At 42.1% G+C, this 20,653-nt stretch overlaps 1 protein-coding gene across 1 annotated transcript; it reads left to right on the top strand.

The window, feature by feature from the left end:
* Window positions 1–5,552: 5,552 nt before the first annotated feature.
* LOC131671450 (segmentation protein Runt-like) lies at window positions 5,553–8,025 on the top strand. Its single transcript, XM_058947867.1, has 4 exons — window positions 5,553–6,043; window positions 6,152–6,265; window positions 6,358–6,465; window positions 6,892–8,025. The coding sequence occupies exons 1-4, from the start codon at window positions 5,719–5,721 to the stop codon at window positions 7,380–7,382; spliced, it is 1,038 nt and encodes a 345-aa protein (XP_058803850.1). The 5' UTR covers window positions 5,553–5,718; the 3' UTR covers window positions 7,383–8,025.
* Window positions 8,026–20,653: the final 12,628 nt, after the last annotated feature.

Below are 20,653 nucleotides of genomic sequence, written 5' to 3'. Positions count from 1 at the left end.
AAAGATAGTAAGTCGCAGTCTTGGAGCAGTCTCGGGCAGTGCTCACTGAGAGAGAGAGAGAGAGAGAGAGAGAGAGAGAGAGCAGTGGCAGCGGCTGGGCAGTGCAACTAGCAGTCGGCGTGGAGGTTTATTGCCCGAGAATTGCACGCGCCCTATAACGTTTCGGCCTTAGGTAGGTAGGTAGCTGCTCACTGTCGCTGACCGCCAAGCAATAAAAATATGAAACCCAATGGCAGACCGTACACAATCTTCGGTAGCCCCGCGTGCGGCCTGTGCCCGCGAGGTCCCCTCATCACAAAGCAAACCCAGATTTGGAAACTTTTACTGCTGTCGTCTGTTTTCGCACGCGCCAATGCAGCACCCTGTTCCTTTACTTTTGCCACTTTTCTTCTCGCGAAAGGAAAGGAGGAGAGAGAAAGGAGGAAAAGCTATGCCAGAGGCTGCAGTGTGTCTGCCGCGCGAGCTGCTGCTTGGAAGAGAAATTTTTATTGTACGTATCGGCCCTTTTGCGCGACACGACTCTCAAGGTTTTTCAACTTTTGCGCACGGTACAACAGAACCCGGAAAAATGCTTCCGGAATATGTATTTATATACTCCGTGTCCACTGGAAAGGCTCTCGCATGCTTAGAGCTCTGTTGCTCTGCGCAGCGCCAGGCTTTCTCCGGAAAAACTATAAATTACGTAAGCGCGCGCCACGCCAACGTTTCCAGTCTTTCAAAGGCCTGGGGCTTTTGCCAATTATATTTCTATGAGAGGGACTCCTTTTTTTCTTCATCCGCATGGCTTGTATACATTCGTTTTCAATCCGAAAACAATCTTTCAATTAAGTAATTACAAAACTACACAATCGTTGTGCTTGAGATCGACGAAAAAATGTTTGGTAAAAAAATAAACGTTCCATACCGTTAAGCGAAATCCGCCGCAAAGATCTCAATAAACTGCAATTACTAAGGTACAGCAGTGACTGAAAACCGATCGTTCGCGATTGGCTATGATAGACGCACGTGTACGAGGGTGCAGGTGGGTGGCCGCCACGGACGCAGCTTAAAAGCGACGGAGGGAAAAGAAAAGCAACAACGAAAGCCCAGTGCCGTTAAAAAAAAGAGAGAAAGCGAAGTGGAGTGAGTCATGAAAGGGAGCATAGGTACGAGTAGAGAGGGCCGTGTGCTATAGCCACGTGTCTCTCCCTCTGCTCAAATCACAAGGGAAAGAGATAAAAACGTTACGATAACTAATAGTGCGTGGAGTAGTGGCAACAATACTGCAGGCAATCTGCAGGAGAAAATCTACTAAGCCGACACGCTGACCCAGTAGAAGGGTTTTGCTGCGAGTAGCTCTCTCTCTCTCTCTCTCTCTCTCTCTCTCTCTCTCTCTCTCTCTCTCTCTCTCTCTCTCTCTCTCTCTCTCTTTCTCTTTCTCCCCCCCCCCCTCTCTCTTTCACTCTTGACCGCGGGTCGATCTGTGATGCAGAGGTAGTCTCTGCAGGAGTTTTAGCGAAACGGGACATAACTGCATGCAAGGGTTGCCTCCTTGTACGTCAAAGTGCTGCATACTATCGACTTGCCACCGTAAATCTCGAACACATGGGCGGAGAAGGTGTTAAGGTGTCCGACTGCGAAGTCCAAATATTTTCTAAGAGAGAGAGAGAGAGAGAGAGAGAAACCGACCGCTATACTTTTTCCTTGTCTTCATATTATACTTCATTTCCGAAAGGTAAAGGTCAACTTTACCGAAAGAAGGATCGACAGAGAAAGTTGAATGCGCCAGTAGGATTAGTAACCCTTTGGCTTGAACCGACTGAAAAATACGATAATTGAGGAATTAGACTTAGCTAGGATAATACTCATGGCTCGCTCTACGTGAAAGCGTTGACTTTTTGACTTCTTAATTAATGTTTTATATTGAAAATTGTTCGGTTTCCTGAAGTCAATGACTCCTTGGCTTATAACTTAACCCTTTCTCAGCAGTAGGATTTTAGCTGAATAATACCTTGCCTGGCAATGGCGGCTTCCTCTGCAGTATAACTTCTTGCTTAGCAATATATACATGATTTTTTCTAGATTTTCACGTGAAAATGTTTTGTTAATTTATATTATAAAATTTTTATAAAATTGTTCTTATAAAACTACTAATGTACTTAGAGTTGGTTTTCATTACGAACAAGAACATGAAGCAAAAATAATTTGTTTCAAGAACTGCAGACCACATTCATAAGGAGAACGATAGTCTCTTCGACCTAACGGACTGTACCACAGCTAATATTCGCAAACAGTTCTACTTTTTTATATTCAATATAACTGACGTTTGCAAAGTATACTGTAAATTTTATCTCACAAAGCTCCAATTCTAAAAATAAGCAGCTTGTGAATGATGATTGATAGGAAGACTAATAAGTTACATGGTGAAAAATAGTTATTTACGTACCTTATTTACGGCCTCGGACGCTCCACTGCCCCCCTCTCCTTCCCAAAAAGTCCCTCGACGTAATACGACGTGATACAGCCCAAGGTACGTAAATAACTATTTTAACAATTTCTATAAAAGGCTTTATAAAATATTAACAAAATCATTTTAATAAATTTTTTATAAGAACATATTTATAAAAATTGTATTTTTGAAGTTTTAATTTGTTTCATAAACATGAAATATATACGAGGAATTTTTACTCACAATAACCTCAAAATGATGACGAAATTAATTGAATTTTACTCTTTGCGAAAGTTTAACTTTAAATAAACAAAGTTAACCATAAAAGATATAAATTGGCAGATTATCACGATAAAATATTGTACTGTTTCCCTTTTATTAAGTTACGTAAATTATTAGAAAATTTTTTTTGTAAATGCGCTAATTACAACTCTGAACGTTCTATACCAAAGTATGTTATTTACATTGTGAAGGATATGATTATAGAAAAGTATAACGCTTTCAGAACTTACAATACATTTGTTATCGTGTTTTTTAATCTTTTGAATGATGATTTTTCAACACAGAAATCATGAGTGTATAACTGCATATTTACTTACCAATAAATAATATCGTTGGCCATCTCTCATCAAATCGAAGGAATATCTAATGCATATTGAATTTTCGAATGTTCTATTTCGCCAATGATAATGTGATCTATATTTGTGAATTAAAATAAATGTAAAAAAAACTGGCGCGCAAAGCCCGCTAAACACCATTTGTCCTCTTTTAAAAATGAGAATCTGACAAAATGATGCTAGTTTATTCGTGATCTGATTGGTTGAAATCCTCCACCTCTTTAAAAAAAAAACCTGACAAAATGAAGCCTGATGGGCTGAAAATTAGTCATATGACCAGCTGTTATGAAATAGTATCTATTTGTTATATACGGTCATGAAAAGTTACTAAAGATTTTAGTAGATGATTAAATGTTCGAAAAAGTAATCGGTATTGTTGGCATGAATTTAACACGAGTTGATTGATTTAATCATACTAATCTCAAAATAAAAACTTACGGATACTTCAAAAGAGAAATTAATTAAACTTTGCTTTATACAAAAGATTAACTACGAATAAACAAAGATTATAAAAGACATAAATCAATAGATTATCACGATGACATGTTATACAATAATATTGATTTTATCAAGTTACGTGAAATATTTAAAAAAATGATCGCGCAAAGGGCGCTAAATATCACTAGTCTATATAAAAAAATAATGGCCTGCCAAGTTAAGGCATGGTATTGGTGATCTGATTAACGGAAAGGTAGTCATGTATGATACCACCATGTGGCAGTATGTATGCGTACGTGTACTGAAATTAGTTATATTATTAGCACAGCAGCTCATATGTATGGTTAATTCGTGCTAATAAATATCTCGAGTCGTTTTATATCTATTTTATATTCATTAGTTAAGTAAATAAAAATAAGTAAGACGTTTTGTAAGCATTAAAAAAAATAGCGTTCACATTTACTCAATGGTCAAACCTTAAAATGATATCGAAAATAATTTCAATGCTTATCAATTACATTTCTTCTTTAATATATGTAATTGAATTGTAATTGAACTTGTAAATTTATTGAATACCTCTGTTATAAACTTTAACTGTGAATAGATATCATTAAAAATTAAGAAAATAAACTGATAAATTATTTCACAAAATAACTAACTTAATCTTCTCTTGTCCAGTAATTTATTCAAAAAAACTTTTGCAATTAAACTTATACGTAGAAAAAGAACCTTTAAATTATCATGCATGATTCGGTAAAAGGTGACAGCTATGTTGCTGGAAGTGAAAACATTGAAATATAGTTTGTGAAAAATACTACTCTAAACGCGCCGAAACCCGAAACTAACTGCGGGTTTCAGTATTTTGGTTAATAAAAAAAATGATTAAATTTATTTAGAAACGAGAAGGAGACACAAACTTGGTACATTGGCTGTTATTTACAGCTTATCTATAATTAGATATCAACGTAATTGGATTTTTATTTTTAATATTGACAGATTAAGTATGTCAAAGCATAGCACTATTTTTTATATGCAAGTTTTGATATGATTGAAGCGTGAAATTAAATATTAATACAAATGAGAGGTTAACGAAACTAGTATTACTAGAAAGCGTTAGTCAATTCAATTGAATCATATAATTGGATTTGTACACTAAACTTTATCGGTTGAAAAATAAATACAAAGGTAGGCAATGAAATGGACAACGAAGCCGGATCGACGGACAAATGTGTTATAAGAATTGATTGGCAATCGCATTGAAGATTAAATATTAGAACGAATGACAATTCCAAGCGCGCAATGTCCACGACAAAATATGTAGCTATCGATTAGTCGAAGTTGAAGCCGTTACGCGAACGAGCCCCTACAGCTGAGTGCACTAAACAGGTGAGCAAATGAACGTGCAATTCCAATTGCTCGTACTGGCGATCAGCACGCGCGGGCCAAGCCGGAAGAAGAGAAAAATAAGCGCGACGGGCGATCCACAATGCCGTCGCGTGCGAGATCGATCTCGCGCTGCGAGGCTTATGATCCGCGAGCTAAGGAACTTCAACGAGCGCAACGAAAGCGAAGATGAAGGCTGCGACGAACAAAGGCCCCGAGGTGAGCGACGAGGGAGCCGCCGCGCGGAGCGTCTGCCTTTTTCCTCTCGCGCAGGCCCGCGCCGGCTGCCGAACCGGCGCGTGTCGCAGTCATCCCACCCCCTCGATGATCCAGACGCGAGAGCGTGCCAAGCCGGGCTCGCCATCTCGAGACGGCGAGGCAAACCTCGAGATTCACGCGGTGGAGGTGGCTCGGCAAAGTTCAGTCGCGAGAGCTAGAGAGAGAGAGAGAGAGAGAGAGAAGAGAAGTCGGTGCCGGCAACGAGGGCTGCGGGAGCGAGGTGGCGGGGGAAGGCTCGGCTCGCCACGGAGGCCACAACACGACCGCCGGTCCTCATTGGTCGGGCGGCGCGCGGCTGGGCGGGAAAAAGTCTGGCCGACGCTCGGGTGGGGATAAAAAGTTCGCCCCGCTCTCTCTCTCTCGCTCGCTGTTGCGTCGTGAAATAGTCCTCCGGCCAGCCAGGAAAAACTAGAACCCGCTCTGCCGGCATCGAGTGCGCGTCGCACTTGCAGCCCAGCATCGCAGTCCAGATCCTCGGGTGCGCTCGGTCAGTGAACAAGTGTCGTTTTAGTTGAGTGCCTAGTGGTGAATCTCCCGTCGTCGAGAAGCACAGTAAGCACAGTGCCGAGAAGCATGCTGATAGCGGATCGACCGATCAACATGGACCAGTACAACACGCTCCACGACGCCGTTCGCGCTTTGCACGGCGAGAACCTCGTGCAGACCGGCAGTCCGGCGATCATGTGCAGCCCGCTGCCGTCGCACTGGAGGTCCAACAAGTCGCTGCCCACGGCCTTCAAGGTCGTCGCGCTCGACGACGTGACCGACGGCACCCTCGTCACCGTCAGCGCCGGCAACGACGAGAACTTTTGTGGCGAACTGCGCAATTGCACCGCGGTCATGAAGAATCAAGTGGCCAAGTTTAACGATCTCAGATTCGTCGGCAGGAGCGGCAGAGGTCAGTGCATTTCGTCGTTCTCGCGGACCTCGCTCTCCTCTCTTATCTCCATTAGCGCATCAGCTGCTTCGTGTCTTCGACTAAAGTGCGCTCTCATTTTTTTTGCAGGAAAGTCCTTCTCGCTCACGATACAAATCAGCACTGTGCCTTTTCAAATCGCTACCTACACCAAGGCCATCAAAGTAACGGTCGACGGACCACGCGAGCCAAGGTCCAAGTCGAGTGAGTATCTAATATATAGTATCTAATATCGCAACATTGCATTCAACTGAAAATCATTGAATTCTAAATGCGCGCTGTTCTGTACGTTGCAGCTTACCAGTACAGTCATGGATTCCCGGCGTTGGGTCTGCTCAACCCCTGGATTGACGCGGCTTATCTAAGTCAGTCTTGGCATTTGCCTCCTCTAAGTCACGTCAAACGTAAGCATCGATATTTTTTAACATTCTTTCTAAATACTTTCCGTTTCAATTCCCTTAGCCGAATCGTAGCAAATAACAGGCCAAATCTGCACATATTCTTTTTTGGTAACACGCGTTGCGAGTATATCGATTAGCGCCTGCACATACACACCTAACTACGCATATACATAGAAAAAGAGAGACGTCCGATGAATCATGCAACCGGGGATGTGGACCCCTAGCCGGTTCTAGCTTTCTCTCACTCGCGCCCCAACTGCAACGACAATGCTCCGACTTAACGCCCCTTTTTCATCTCGCCCCCCAAGTCTCTCTCTCTCTCTACGCGCGCGTGTGTGTATGTCTATGATTCTCGGCCTTCTTTTTTTCCTTTCCTAATTAAAAAAATAAAATGACATCTAATCATCTGTTTTTCTTTCTGTTCAATAGCCGGCACGATAATACCGCCAGCGGACATGTTTCCACCCGGTTTTCCACCAGTTATAATGCCACCGGCGTATCATTTTTCCGATCCACTAGCCAACTACCATAGTCCGCCTCCGGCACCACTGACAACCACTCAGACCACGACGCCTGTTTCGCAAAAATCCGCATCGTCGGTACACTCGACCTCACCACCAGCAGCAACGACGAACAACTGCACGACGATAGTACCACTACCGAGTACACCACCAATCAGTGCAAGCGACAGTGGCAGCGAATCCGAAGAAATCCGCAGTGCGTTCGTGCCGATCAGGGTGAACAATGTACCGTCGTCGTCGCCGACGGACAAACCGAAAAGGCCGGTGGAAGGCACGCGAAACGAGCTGAAAGCTCCGCTAGCCTTGATCTCGCACCGACTATCCACCCTCAAGAGGACTCCGTCGCCGACGAAGCTCCAAGCGACGCCAGCTCCCAAACCCGTGTGGAGGCCCTACTAACGACGACAATACCGGCGCGAGAGGCGACTATTTCAAGGCTAGTGACATGCGGATAGACTCCTTGAATCACGTGTGTACGTGGGTGTTTGTGTGCGCGCGCGCGCGACTGCAAGCCAACGTGTTTGATCGATATTTGGCTTTTCTTTCACGTACACGCATACGGGGAAACTTTCGTTGTATTTAGACGCGAACTGTGACAGAAATACTATGTTTCCAAATTTATTTATCGGTTGACTAGCTTCTCGATAGTCAACGAGATATATGTATGTATGTATAAGGAATTATCAAGCATGCCAATTTCAGTGTTTGAAATTGGTCATTGGTTGATTTAAATATGTGCGTCGTGATGTTGCTTCGATAAGAGGCCTAGTTACTTGTATTATACATGGATAAGGGAGGGGAGAGAAATCAAAGATTGAAAATATTGTTTTCATATAAATACTTGTAAATAGATCTTAAATGGTGCATATATATATACGTAATGTATGTATGTATATAAATATGTAAATATGTAAATATGTAAATACGTAAATACGTAAATTCGTAAATACGTAAATACGTAAATACTGATCGTGCATACATAGTATGCGAAATCGATCTACAAGAGAGAGAGAGAGAGAGAAAGAATACGAATAAAAATACGATCTACATTAACAAATATTTTTGCAATGATCTCAATGACCTTACCTTTCCGTATTGAAAAGATTACTTTTCAATTGCCTAATGAATTTCAATAAAAAGCAAATTTCCTCGAGGTAATAAAGAAAAGGGAACTACTTTGCTCTCAATTTAGCGTGAATCGACTGCGGCGTCGACCCACGCAGCGTATGCGTCCGCTTATTTTCTCACCCGCTTGCGACGCCATTTGACAAGACCGACGAAGAGAGAGAGAGAGATATGCACATCACCGAGTTTCTTGTTTACAGCCGTTCCGCATATGGCGGTAGCATGTGCCGCTCAGAGGCGCGAACATTAAACAAACGATGGCTTTTTTGCGTTTCCTCAATAAACGCGCTCGCGCTTCGAGATCGGAGATGAGTTGCGACGATGATATAATCTATAAATACTCTAGGCTGGCTTAACCGACGACGACCTCTCCAAGGCTTTCATCGTGCAGCTATAGTGGCCGCCGCGAGGGTTATGTGCTTTTGGTTTTTTTTTTGTGTGTGCGTGTGCGCGCGAGCCACGCGATTTAAATCTGAATGGTGTCTCCGACAGAATCATATATATATGCGTATATGGATATACATATGCGCATAGGGAGCGACCCTTCCTGAACGCCGGCCAGAGCCGTTGATGGCTTCATTAAATTATAGGCGCGAGCTCCGACTACACGAGAAAGTGACGATTATACGTACGAGCATCACGTTTCTTCTTGTCGGGTCTGATTGAGAAGTACTCCGTTCTGAAGGTTTTTGAATTTCTTAGTCCGGTTTGTCTACAGGCATGCGTTATAGTGTGCAGTTTCTGATGCGATCACATGTGAGCCATGAGTTTCATTGAATTAATGTTAATGTTCTTGATTTTGAATTAAATTGGAAAAAACGGCTATTATCTGAAATGTCGTGTATAAAAAGTTTCGCTCTAGTATTAATGATAAAGAGGACACAGTCGAGCTCGGTTATAAGCCTATTACTAGTCTCTTGTGAAACTGATTGCCTTGTTCACAACGTAAAAAGGTACGATGTTTTACTTTATTATTCAGTTGACAACATGGTTCAAAAGCGATTACATGCATATTTGGGTATGACGACATTTAATCGCAGTCGATAACAAACGAGCTCGTGGGAATACGTCTGAGCAATGTTTGAACTAGTTTTAATATAATCCATAGGAGATTTTGCGACGTTTCGTTACTGCTGATGAAACGTGGATTCATTATTAGCGAATCTGTGCCGATAAGAGCGAAAATCAGCCGGAAAAGTCATGGTTATAATATTTGGAACTCCACTCGTATTAATCGATTAACTGTAGAAGGGGACAACTATTACAGGAAAATATTATGCTTCGTCATTAGATCGACTTTATGCCATATTAAAGGAATAGCGGCCCCATTTGGTTGTAAAGAAAAGTTCTTTTCCATCACGATAATGCACCACGTCACGCGAGTTCCATTGCGACGGCTAAATTGTTTGATTTACGTTAGAAATATTTCTATGAAAACTTGGCTTGCGGCTAAAATATTTTCATCAAAAGAAATGGTAATTGCTTGCTAATATAAAAGAAATATTTTAAGAAGTTTGATAAAAATAACTTGTGAAAAGACCTAAGAAAGCTTGAACACCGCTATAATAAATGTATAAAGTTAAAAGAGGACTGTATTGAAAAATAAGTTGAAATTATTCAATAAGTAGTGCTTTTCATTTTAAAATCATGGATTCATTGAACCACCCGCGTAGGCATCGATAGGAAGTCATACGTTAACTGTGCAATGAAAACAAGAAAAAGAGATGGTATATCACTAAAGAGAAATATAATAAGCTCATTCGCGACTCAACAATTCTATATCAGTCACATCCTAATCCACTTAGGTACTCAGTGAATCCCTTTTTACCCTTGCGTCCAGAAAAAAATTAAAACAAAAAAAAAATATGAAATCCAATTTGGCGTCTTAGTCGACACCCCGTGTCGTCGCCGCTACGTACATGTGTGTAAAGGGAGAGATGGACTCCCCGCTGTCAGACAACGAAGTCGTTACACACTCACTGAGCCAATCGGGCCTTTCGGGTACGAGCGCTAACTAATGTTTGCCCAAAGAATCGCGATGCGTATAATTGAGTTGGGTGAGAGTAAAAAAAAATGTTTTTTTCGAGTGCACTGTACGTATGGGATGCGCTTTTACGAGCTTGACGGTATTGCACGAATCTAGCTTGACTCGGTTTTAATGTTTCGCCTGAAATCCACGGGTGCATTTTTAATTGCCATCGAACTTATTATTGACTGTCTGTTCAACAGATCTAATAAAATAAAGCACTAGAGAGATTAATTGCAGTTGGAGACGTGAAAAATATACGTTCAACGGGCATGCCAGCACGAAAATTTTTTTTTTTCCGCATCCTTGCTCATGCTTCATTTGCAATTTAATTAAATCGTCAAACAAAAGATACAGTTGAATATTCATATGCAGTAATTAATCATCGTATCGATTGCACCGGGAATTTTCGCTCCTCTCAATCCAAACGTATCGAGTAATAAAGCTGCATGCGTGCACGGAGGCCGCGAGATAAAGCACACACAAGTACTTAATTTAAATCCACGCAAAAACCAAACGAACGTGAAGCTGCAAAGTGAAAATAAAAAAAAACCGAGTAATGAAGATAGAGAGAGAGAGAGAGGAGAGAGTCGGAGAGTAACGCGAATACACACAGAGCTCGAGAGACAGAGTCAGTCGGGCGATTTCCACGCGCAGATTCGCGGGGGGTTTGAGGGTCCTAGAGTTAGGCAATCAGCGCTGATGAGAGAGCGAGTCGGCTCGGACAATTAGCGAAGCTTCGTACCGAATCTCCACGTGTACGTGCGTACGTGTGTGTCTGTATGTATGCATGTATGGACCCCAGCAGACGCACGTAAGTGTGTCACGACACGTGAGCAAGTGATTTTCAGTTTTTTCTCTCGATTCCTAGGGAGAACTGCCCCTGTGACAAATAGATCTAGCGGTAGGCATCGACTCGCTTACGAACCTGATTTCTTGGAATTACAAATCGCAAACGAATTGTCGAGTTCCGAAACAGCTAGGTTTCCAGTCGAATTGCCATTTCGACTACTTTTTGATGTTGATAGTCGTCGATCAACTTCGTGATAAGAGCAAAGACGAGGTCTAATGAAAACATTCTCGTAGGGCGATCAGACTGGCATACCTAAACGCAACTCATTGGGAACGAAAGAGGAAAAAAGCGATCGGAATTGAGTGAGATCGGCGCGCTGTCGCGCAGCTGGCCGCGACCACACTGCCACTGCACAGCGCGCAATAGCTGGCTGTATAGTGCAGGGGAGTCGACCGATTTGCAATGTGTTTACCCTTCGCCTTGCGGACTTGGCGCTGCGATGCTGTAGAACGTTGGCTCTTTGTGCTGCACACCCGCGTGTAGTGCGCTTTTCCGCTCGAAATTTTCACCCGTGTGTATACATGCGCCCAGCCCGACGGTGGCTTTACTGCTCGCGCTCGATACTCCTCCCACCCTCGCCACTCCTCCCCGCGCTAATTTTCATGGATAGGCTTTTCTCAAATATACCGATTTCGTGTTGCAACTACATATTTTCTTTTTACGAAAGTTCCCATCACTTTTAATCACGTGTAATAATGTTCTGAGTATGGAATATGCGACAGCAGTGGAAAAACATTGTCAAACAACGAAAATGACGTTTCGGTTTTCAAATGAAAAAGTCTTTTCGATGTTTTGGGTACGTATAAAAATGTCCAGACAATTATTCCAAGCTGAAGTGGCAAGTTTCCCGGAGGGGTTTGTCAACCGAAAATTCAGCGGAGATAAAAAGTAGGCAAGACCATTACGAGCTGCGAAACAAAAGCCGCTGGTAGCTCTCTCGTTGAAAAAGAAGACGTATACATCATGCAGAATAGAAAAAAAACCCCAAAGGTAACCAAAAGCGATTGGCGAATAATAAGCCGCTTATTCGCAGTGTGCCCCTAAAAAAAATAAGAAGAAGTCGGAATAATGGAAGCCAGCGCGGTAAACGAGAAAAAATGTAAAAAGAACGAGGCAACGGATAATAAGGAGAAGAAAGTACGCGTGAAAGCCCGTGGCAGCACGCGAGCTGAGTGACTTAACGAGCTGCTTTGCATTACACGCGGGGCGCGGATTTCGAGTGTACCTAAAGCCAAAAGAATAAGAAATAACCGACTACTCTGGCGCTCGCGCGGGGGCTGCCTCGTTATATTGGTTATCGATTTCACTCTTTGCGGGTCGAGCGGTTCCCTCTGTGCGTGTTTTTTTTTCTTCCAAGGAATAGTTTACACAAGTTTTCTGGAACGTTGCTGTAATCATAAAATTTCTACTCTGGCTACGGTAGAACGACTTTTGCGGAATTTCTTTTTATAAATGTAAATGTAACTGAAATTTTCCGCTTTAACGGAAGCAGTGCAATTTCAAGAAATAACGTCTGCTTAATTCGTGTAACGAAGCGCGCAATTCACTATACGTAGAAATAGCGTTTCGTCTTGTTATCGATTATGCTCTGATAACGTACCTTCGCACATTGTTTTGTAAGCATGCGGAAATCAAGAAAAATTATGCAAACTTAGTGGATTCTGAAGGATCATTCGTAAAATGAAAACTACGAGGTAGGCACCGTAGTGCGCAAAGGGTTTATTCTTATGATTTACGATACAGGATTAGACACTCAGTAAAAGTTAATTATTTGCAGAAAGTCAAATCCAACTCGTGCGTCCAACTGGGCCACTAAGAATCTTTCTATGCGAATGATATATTATTTATTGCTAGCGGTCAGCTGACACAATGGATGCTCCCAATGAATTTCAAACTTCGAAGCAATGAAATTTTGTGGCGAAAAGTTAACTTTCTCCCTTTCTTATATATGATCCAGCAGCTTAGACGAATTTCGTTTCACTGACCCTTAACTTCATTTTAACTTTGACAAACAATTGTCTTTTATAGAGATGAGCTAGGCTGAATGTATAGCTTGAGAATTCCCTCGGCCTTATATCAACGAAGATAGAGTGCTAAGGAACATAAGCGTGCATTCTTGTTGCTTATATACGAATACAAGCTAATAGTAAGCACAAAATAAAACACGTTCAGTTGATCTGGCGGCCGGATTCCTTGGAGATTTATAAAAAATTTTTCATCATTTATTTTTATTAATTATGAATTTTTAGATAAATGTATATTCTTTGTTGTATAGACAAATATTTTGTAATTTTTAAATTGTTATCTTGACACAGTATTCAATCTGACTTAAATTTGTTTTGTTCTCTTTTCGATTGCATCATGAAATTAGATATATTTTTGAATCTGTACATCTGCACATATGGAAATCAATTGATATATTTTTTCATTAGTTTTTATTCACATTATTTGGTTTTAACATTTTCTTGGAAATGAAGTTTTCTAGTTTATTTTGTCTTTAGTGTTTGGATTTTTATTTTATTTTGTTAGCTCTCAACCACCTACGTATAAATAATCAAAATCCTTTTCCAAGATTAGTCATAAGAATATAACAAAATCATATTTTCGTGTCCATGAATGTTTATGTGTATGTGCGCGCCCGTGAGCCCGTGTATTTCTAAAGGTGAGTATTTTATTTCATGGATTTCCTTGATTCTTCGTACATTTATTAGGTAATGTTGAAAGATAAATGAAAAAACGAATTTCAAGTTGATTTATAAAAAAAAAAAAAATTTATAGCATTTTCTTTCAAAATTTTTACAATGCTTTGTCAAGGTAATTTTGTTACAAACACACATACTTTTTAAAAAACAAATTATGATTTTATCGTCTCATCGAAACTTATACTAGTAAATATCTTGAAAAATCAATCATATGTAGGAGATTTAGATTTAACAAAGAAGCGAAATTGTGAGTACAGAACACGAAAAACAAATAACTTTGAAATAACAACATTTTTACTCCAAGAAAGAATCTTCAAGTGACATAGTATAAGAGAGGAATAAAGATAAGTGGAAGCATGAAGTCTTGTGGTAGTTCAGAATAGATTTTTGGTAGAATACGCATATTCGGTATGCGTCGCTCACTGACATCTCGTGAAAGGCAATAAACGGCAAAAATTGGCGCGGCGCGTTTATAAAACCGCATCGGCGGCCATAGGGAGAACCACGCGTGGTATTCACTCACAGGTATACATCGGCAACTGCAGTCCTGCAAGCCCCAAGAGAGAAAGTCAAGCTTTTATGGCTTCAATTTGATTTTGGGCATCGATTTTACGTTAAGGTTCCCCAAGCCTCGCTACTGCCACCACCACCACCACCACCACCACCATCCCTACTACTCTACAACTACTACTACTCCTCTACTACTACTATTACTACTACACTATTACTAGTGCATCGCAGCATTCTTTCCAAAGGCAAAGGAAATTTGAGGTAAAAGTTGCGGTTGTCGGGCGAAAGTGAAATAAAAATTTACGATATTGTTTTATAACTTTGTAGAGAGCAGGAGACCCTGTCCCTCAAAAGAGCGGCAGAGCTGCTTTCCATGCGATCATGACCCGAACAGCCGCGTACTTCTTCAGGGCAACTGTCGTTTTGCTTGGCTACGGGCCGACGTTTTTCTTTCTCTTTTCAGGAGAAATCTTTTTTAAGACTCTCCCTTGGAAGTGTACTTCTATAACCAGGGTACAACTATTTTTTGAGCTCCTTAAGGTAGCCAATATAATTGGCCATCATTTTATTTCGATGAAAATCAATAAAATCATTTAGCGAGTGAGAAAAGAAAGTGAAAAAAGAAATTTTGCCGACACTCAAACGCTCCCTGTCCCTTTGGCTGCGCGCGAGGAGACACATTTTACCCTCGATTAAATTCTTTCTCGTCTGTCCCGCACGACCGAATAATAAATTTCACTTGCGTCGCGCGTAATTAGCCGCGACACTTCCGCGAAACGTCAACCGCTGCCGCCACCGCCGCCGACAGTGAAGAGAGAGAGAGAGAGAGAGCGAGAGAGAGAGGGAAAGATAGCTGGATTTTTGCATTTGCAGAAATCGAGTTTTCCGCGCGGAAATTGCACCTCTCGGATATGAGGCTCTCGCGCACGAACGCGACCGGTACGTAGATGGACTTCTACACTCGACCTACTGCTCCCTGCATTTCTGCCTCTCTCTTCTACTTTTCCTTTTCGCTTTCAGCCAACGCTAGGCCAAGAAAAAAAATTGAAAAAACAAAGAAGGATAGAAAAGTGAACATGTACAACCCGCAATAATTTCGATTTTAAGAGAGCTGATTTTCGTTGTTTGCGCGCGCAGTTTAATTGTCATTTAAAATTTTATTTGTGTGTCTGAAGTCTATTCTGATCAATGCTATTATCGCATTGTCGATTGCAATCGCAAAAATTACGTTGTAACATTGTCGAGAAATCTGTCCAAGCGTCGCCCAACTTCGAACAGTGCAGGATCGACCGTTACCCGTCAAATCTGACACACAAGGTTAAAAGCATTTTCTTGAAGCGACTCAAATGTTCGCAACCCTTTCAGTGTAGGCACGCGAGTACGAGGAGGAGTTGAACTGGCCGTGGCACGGCGGAACTCATCAGTTGGAAAGGAAGTGGACACGTCGGGACAATTTCCTTACGTTACTTGAGCGTCTGGGCCCCTCTTTCGATTGACCAATTTGCGCGGGCGAATCGATTCACCACGTCTCCACTGTTGATGACGTACAGACTGACTAACGAGCTCTCTCTTTCGGTCTCTTTTCTTTTGGTCGCTCGCGGATCGCTCGTCCGGCCAATATCGTCGACGTTGATTAGGGAGCACGTGCGACAACCAGCTCTAGAATATTTGCTGCAGCCGTCTAAACGTTTTGCATCTTCCATCCGCGGAGCCTGCCTCCGATGTATTTTTTCTGATACTATCAACTTATACACGGATCATTAAGAAATTTATTGCTTAAACAGTTTTTTATCAGAATACATTTGAAAATGCCTTGTCAAATAATTGACAGCTTTATAAATTATTTGTAGTTAAAATTATAATTGAACAGCGTGCACGTGATTTTTTTCTCCCGCAATTATACTGAATTTTCAATCCCGATAATTTTTTTTTTTTTCGAAAATATCAAAGAAGCCAATTTGAATGATAAATAAATTATCTTCTGTTAGGACGCACACAGAAAGGAGGCTTGATTTTGCTGGAAATGGTTTTGATATAGTGCGTAAAAATGACGCCGACTCGATGAACATAAAGCGATTCTGCTGTGAAAAAGCCTTTTCACGCATAAGCTGATTTTCGCATATTGCACGCGCGTGGGTCGAAAATGCTTTCAGTGATGCGATGTAACTCGATGAATCCAAAATTAAAAAAAAAAAAAAAAACACGCTGCGCTGCGATGAGCCCGTTGCAGAAAAAAACATGCTGCAGCGAAAGAGAAACAAAAGATATACTTTTTGCGGAAATCCGATCATTGTATAATAAAATAAACCATTGTCATAAAACTTTGCATTCATTCCGTGGATTTTAATAAAGAAAATATTTTTGATTCTGTATCGCTACGCACGAGTTAAACGAACTGAATTCCATGGGATCGTGTTACTATCTTTAATTGATATAGCGAAGTGGCTATATTTAGCTCACTAAATCTGCCTTGATAAATCGAAATAAATGAGAATGGTTATTTACGGACAGTCAAATGGTAGTGCACATAATAATCTAAATAGCCTATTCACTTATTAATTTCATTGGAAATAGTTAAAATGTTCCTTTTGATGCAAGACATCGACAGTGTTGTAGATATGTAAAAGTATAATCGTATAATTCATTTAAAAAAATATGAATGCCGCTGTATAAAAATTGACGAAGTTATTAAATAATTTTATGAGGAATGTAATGATCCAACATTCAGAAGAAGAAACTCTATACTTTATTGAGTCTAACAACATAAATTGTAGTGCCGTCAATAAAACTTTCTTCTTATATATAACGTACTAATAACGTTATCTTTTAAGGTTATTATTCAAAGACGCCACCTTTTAATTTCGCTGTTGATTCAAATAAAAAGAGACCTCTGATCGCTAAAAATAATAAATATTAACTGTATTGCATGATTGCCAAGGAATAGAGAATTGGAAATGAAGCCCAGTGGTAATGAAATTGAGGAATGCCATCCAAAAATTAAGAATAACTGAAAAAAATCTTGGAACAGTTGGAAATTGCCTGTGAAAGGTTTTTTAAATGGAAGCTTGATACAGCAGATAAGCATAGAACGAGGGCTCTACTGAGGCAGATAGAGACGAGAAAAAGAAGGAAAAAGTGTCGATTAATCGAGTTGTCGCGGCAGAGCGGGCGCGAGAGAGTCGAGAGTTCTTTGCGCGGCTAATAATTCTCGGGGGCGAAAGAGTGAGAGCGAGAGAGACACTTTGTAAAAAAGTGCACTACACTTGGCCGATCCTATTGGCCAGATAGATTGGCTCTCGCGCGTGCACGGGAGAGAGAGAGAAAGAGAGAGAGAACTGAAAAATTATGGACGGGGGCCGGCGCTGCGAGAGAAGCGACGCTTGCATGTACAATGTACGCGCGAAACGGGACTGGGGCGCGTCTCATCCATTTAGGTCCATCACACATGACTGGATGGGGTGAGACTTAGCCCGCAGAGGTTCTCACGTAGATTACCATCGCCCGGCGCACCGCCACCGCGGCGGCGCCGCCAACTCGCTACGAAAAACTCACGTCTGTGTGTATGTGTGCGCGCGCCTCTGCCCCCTCAGCTTCTTCTTGTCACGGATATGCCTTACGCGCCGTGCCATCTTTTTTCGCTCACCAGGCGACCGACCAGGCAAACGCAGCTTTTTTAGACGTCTGTCTTCGTTTCGTCGCTGGGCACGAGGATTGGCACTTTTTCAAAAACGCTTTCAATCATTGGTTGCGCAAAGAAGGTCCTCGTTAAAAGCTCCGAGGCATCCGCGATAAATCGTGTTTTGCGAACGAAATGCCAAAAGATATGCCAAAAGTATCGCCGTCGCGTCGCGCGAGTCCCCTTCTCGTCAACGCCGTACTGAGGCACGTGTGAAAAGAGCGGCCAATAAAGTGGCGCATACGGGAATAGCTTTGAGAAAGAAAAAATGAAATAGACAAGTTGGTAGCTCTAAAAATCTTTTGAAGGCGTGACTGCATAATTACGAGGGATTAACGCTGGTTCCCTCTCTCTCTCTACGCCGAGGCCAATATAAGATAGGCAAAAAGACCGCGCATGCGGTTATTTCCATGTGAAAGCGATCGCGGACGCGTTTGAAGCTCCTTCGCCCGGCGTTCTGACGTTCTTGATGCGAAGTAATAAAGGCACGCTGAACCCGTGCCACTTAGCAAACCACTCGCAGCAGCTTCCCTCCTCTCCTTGAATATGCATTATCGCTTCGATGAATAGTTTTGCCAGCGCGCTACCCTATATATCATGCGCGAGCTTCTGCCTCTTTGCATATACGTCCGTCGGCACAATGCGTTACTTTTTTTCGGGCCCGATCGAAGATAAGGCTTGCATTTTCATTTTCGAATCGCTCGGCGTAGATTATCTGCGTGAGAGCTTTTCTATTGGGTCGCATCGTTTCTCCATTGAGGCGATCTTTCTCTCGTGTGAACGGCAGTTTGTTCGAAGCTGTCGAGATAATCGACAGAATACGCGTGTTTCGCCTCTCGGTAAACGTGACTGCACACCAAGGAAAAGGTTAGCGTGAACGTCGGTGTCGTAAAACGCCAATGGCAGACTGACCCCACGTAAGACGAACGCGCCTCAAGTAGCCAAAGCACGTCGTTTTGGAATCCTCTTGCTGCTACAACTACACGAGCAGTGCTCATCGCGTACGATTTATTGATTGTTCTCTCTCTCTCTCTCTCTCTCTCTTCCGCTGGTCCAATCTCTCCCCCCCTCCCAATTTCCAGTGTATATGCACACGGCGGTATAGTTTTAGTTTGGCGAGATGCTTGCTCGCTCCCCCTTTTACGCTGGCTGGCGAAAAAGGGGGGAAACGCCGCGCTGCCTCGAACGCACACGCGTCTTGCTTCATTGAGAGAAATTTTAGGGAAATTTTCGGATGGGGTGATGGGGTCGTGCGCCACACACACACGCGTGCGCGCGCGGCGCGTACGCACACCCCAAGAGAGTAGGTTTTAACTCAAGACCAAGAGCGGTGCGCCGCCGAGGCTAATCAAAGCGGTCGGCTCTATGGTTCCCTCTCTCTCTCTCTCTTTCTCTCTCTCTCTCCCTGTTTTGAAAAATTGATACCTTGATATATGCCCTCAGATTTTTCTTTCTTATGGTAATGGGCGAGAATGGTACTCTAAAGACTGTTTATCCTTGAACTTCATTTTTTGACCGCGATTTTTTTGTTTAGTAAATTTTATTTGCTTGCTTATGCTTGACCGTTTCTCTCTATTAATGCTTTTTCTCATAAGTCTACATTTTCAAGAACTTTTTTTTTTTTATTTCGTTATACCTAATATTAAATTGAATGAATAGCGAAATTTTTTTATAATTTCTTATTTTTTCAATAAATCACAAAATTTCAGAAGAATACCACAGGTTCTCGAAATAACAGATATATCTATCGAATCCCATTGCTGTCATGAATTAATTGAACACTATCTGGTAGATTTATTGAAAGATTCTAATATACAAAGTTGACAAAATCAGTACACGCTATTGTAATAGGTCAATTACCAGAGATCTTTCTGAAAAATCTGTTATCGTTAAAATAATAAAAATAATATATCGACATTAATAATAATTTTTTATTAAAGTTGCCGATGGACTTCGAATAGTTTACGATTAATTTTCAGAGTATACAAAAGAAAACTCTTAATATTTATACAACCAATCACATTCGCATGCTATTACCGGAAAACGAGTACTTCCAAAAAATGATTTCATCGCAAACAAACGAACATAAAAGCAAAGAGAGGCAAGCTGACAGCTCCTCATTCCGTATAACAGCAAAACAAACAAAAAAATTAGCCTCGGAAGAAAAAAAAGAATGAGAATCGCAAAGAGCAGTAGCAGTGGCAGCAAGCCGCCAAACAGCCTGGAGTCCCTTTCATCGCTCATCTTTCTCTCTCTCTCTCTCTCTCTCTCTCTCTCTCCGACACTCGAGTGGGAGAGAGAGAGAGAAAGAGAGTTGTCGGCTAGCCGCGCACGCTCGGCATAAGGGCAGCAGCAGCAGCAGCCGGCTAGGCGTGCGCAAACTCAGCCCTCGACGCATTACAGAGTATAGGATCAGCAGAAGCAGCGGCACGGGGGGAGTAAAACCGCCTTGGACGGCGGCGGCTCGGGAGCCCGCAGGGGTGAGCCGCGACAACCCCCGTAGCAACCCCTCAAAATCAACCGACTCTCCCTTCCTTATTGGGCCGTCGACTTACCGCGTCTTTGCCGAGAGAGAGAGAGAGAGCATTCAACGCCGCGATCTCGTTTGCCGCTTGTGCACCCTGCATGTATACGGCCCTTCTCCATATTCGCCACGCTATTATTTTTCACTAGCACACTTTCTCTCATTCTCTGTACTGCCGCTTATTGTGAGGCGGGGTGATTGAGAGTTTGTTTATTCGTCACTGGGTCATCAAAGCTTTTATTACTTCATCGCCT

The sequence above is a fragment of the Phymastichus coffea genome, unplaced genomic scaffold (genome assembly GCF_024137745.1).
Source record: "Phymastichus coffea isolate CEN01 unplaced genomic scaffold, Cenicafe_Pcof_1.1 PCOF00126, whole genome shotgun sequence".
Taxonomy (NCBI): domain Eukaryota; kingdom Metazoa; phylum Arthropoda; class Insecta; order Hymenoptera; family Eulophidae; genus Phymastichus; species Phymastichus coffea.
Note: the sequence above shows the minus strand (reverse complement) of the source record. Positions and strands in the feature narration are given on the sequence as shown.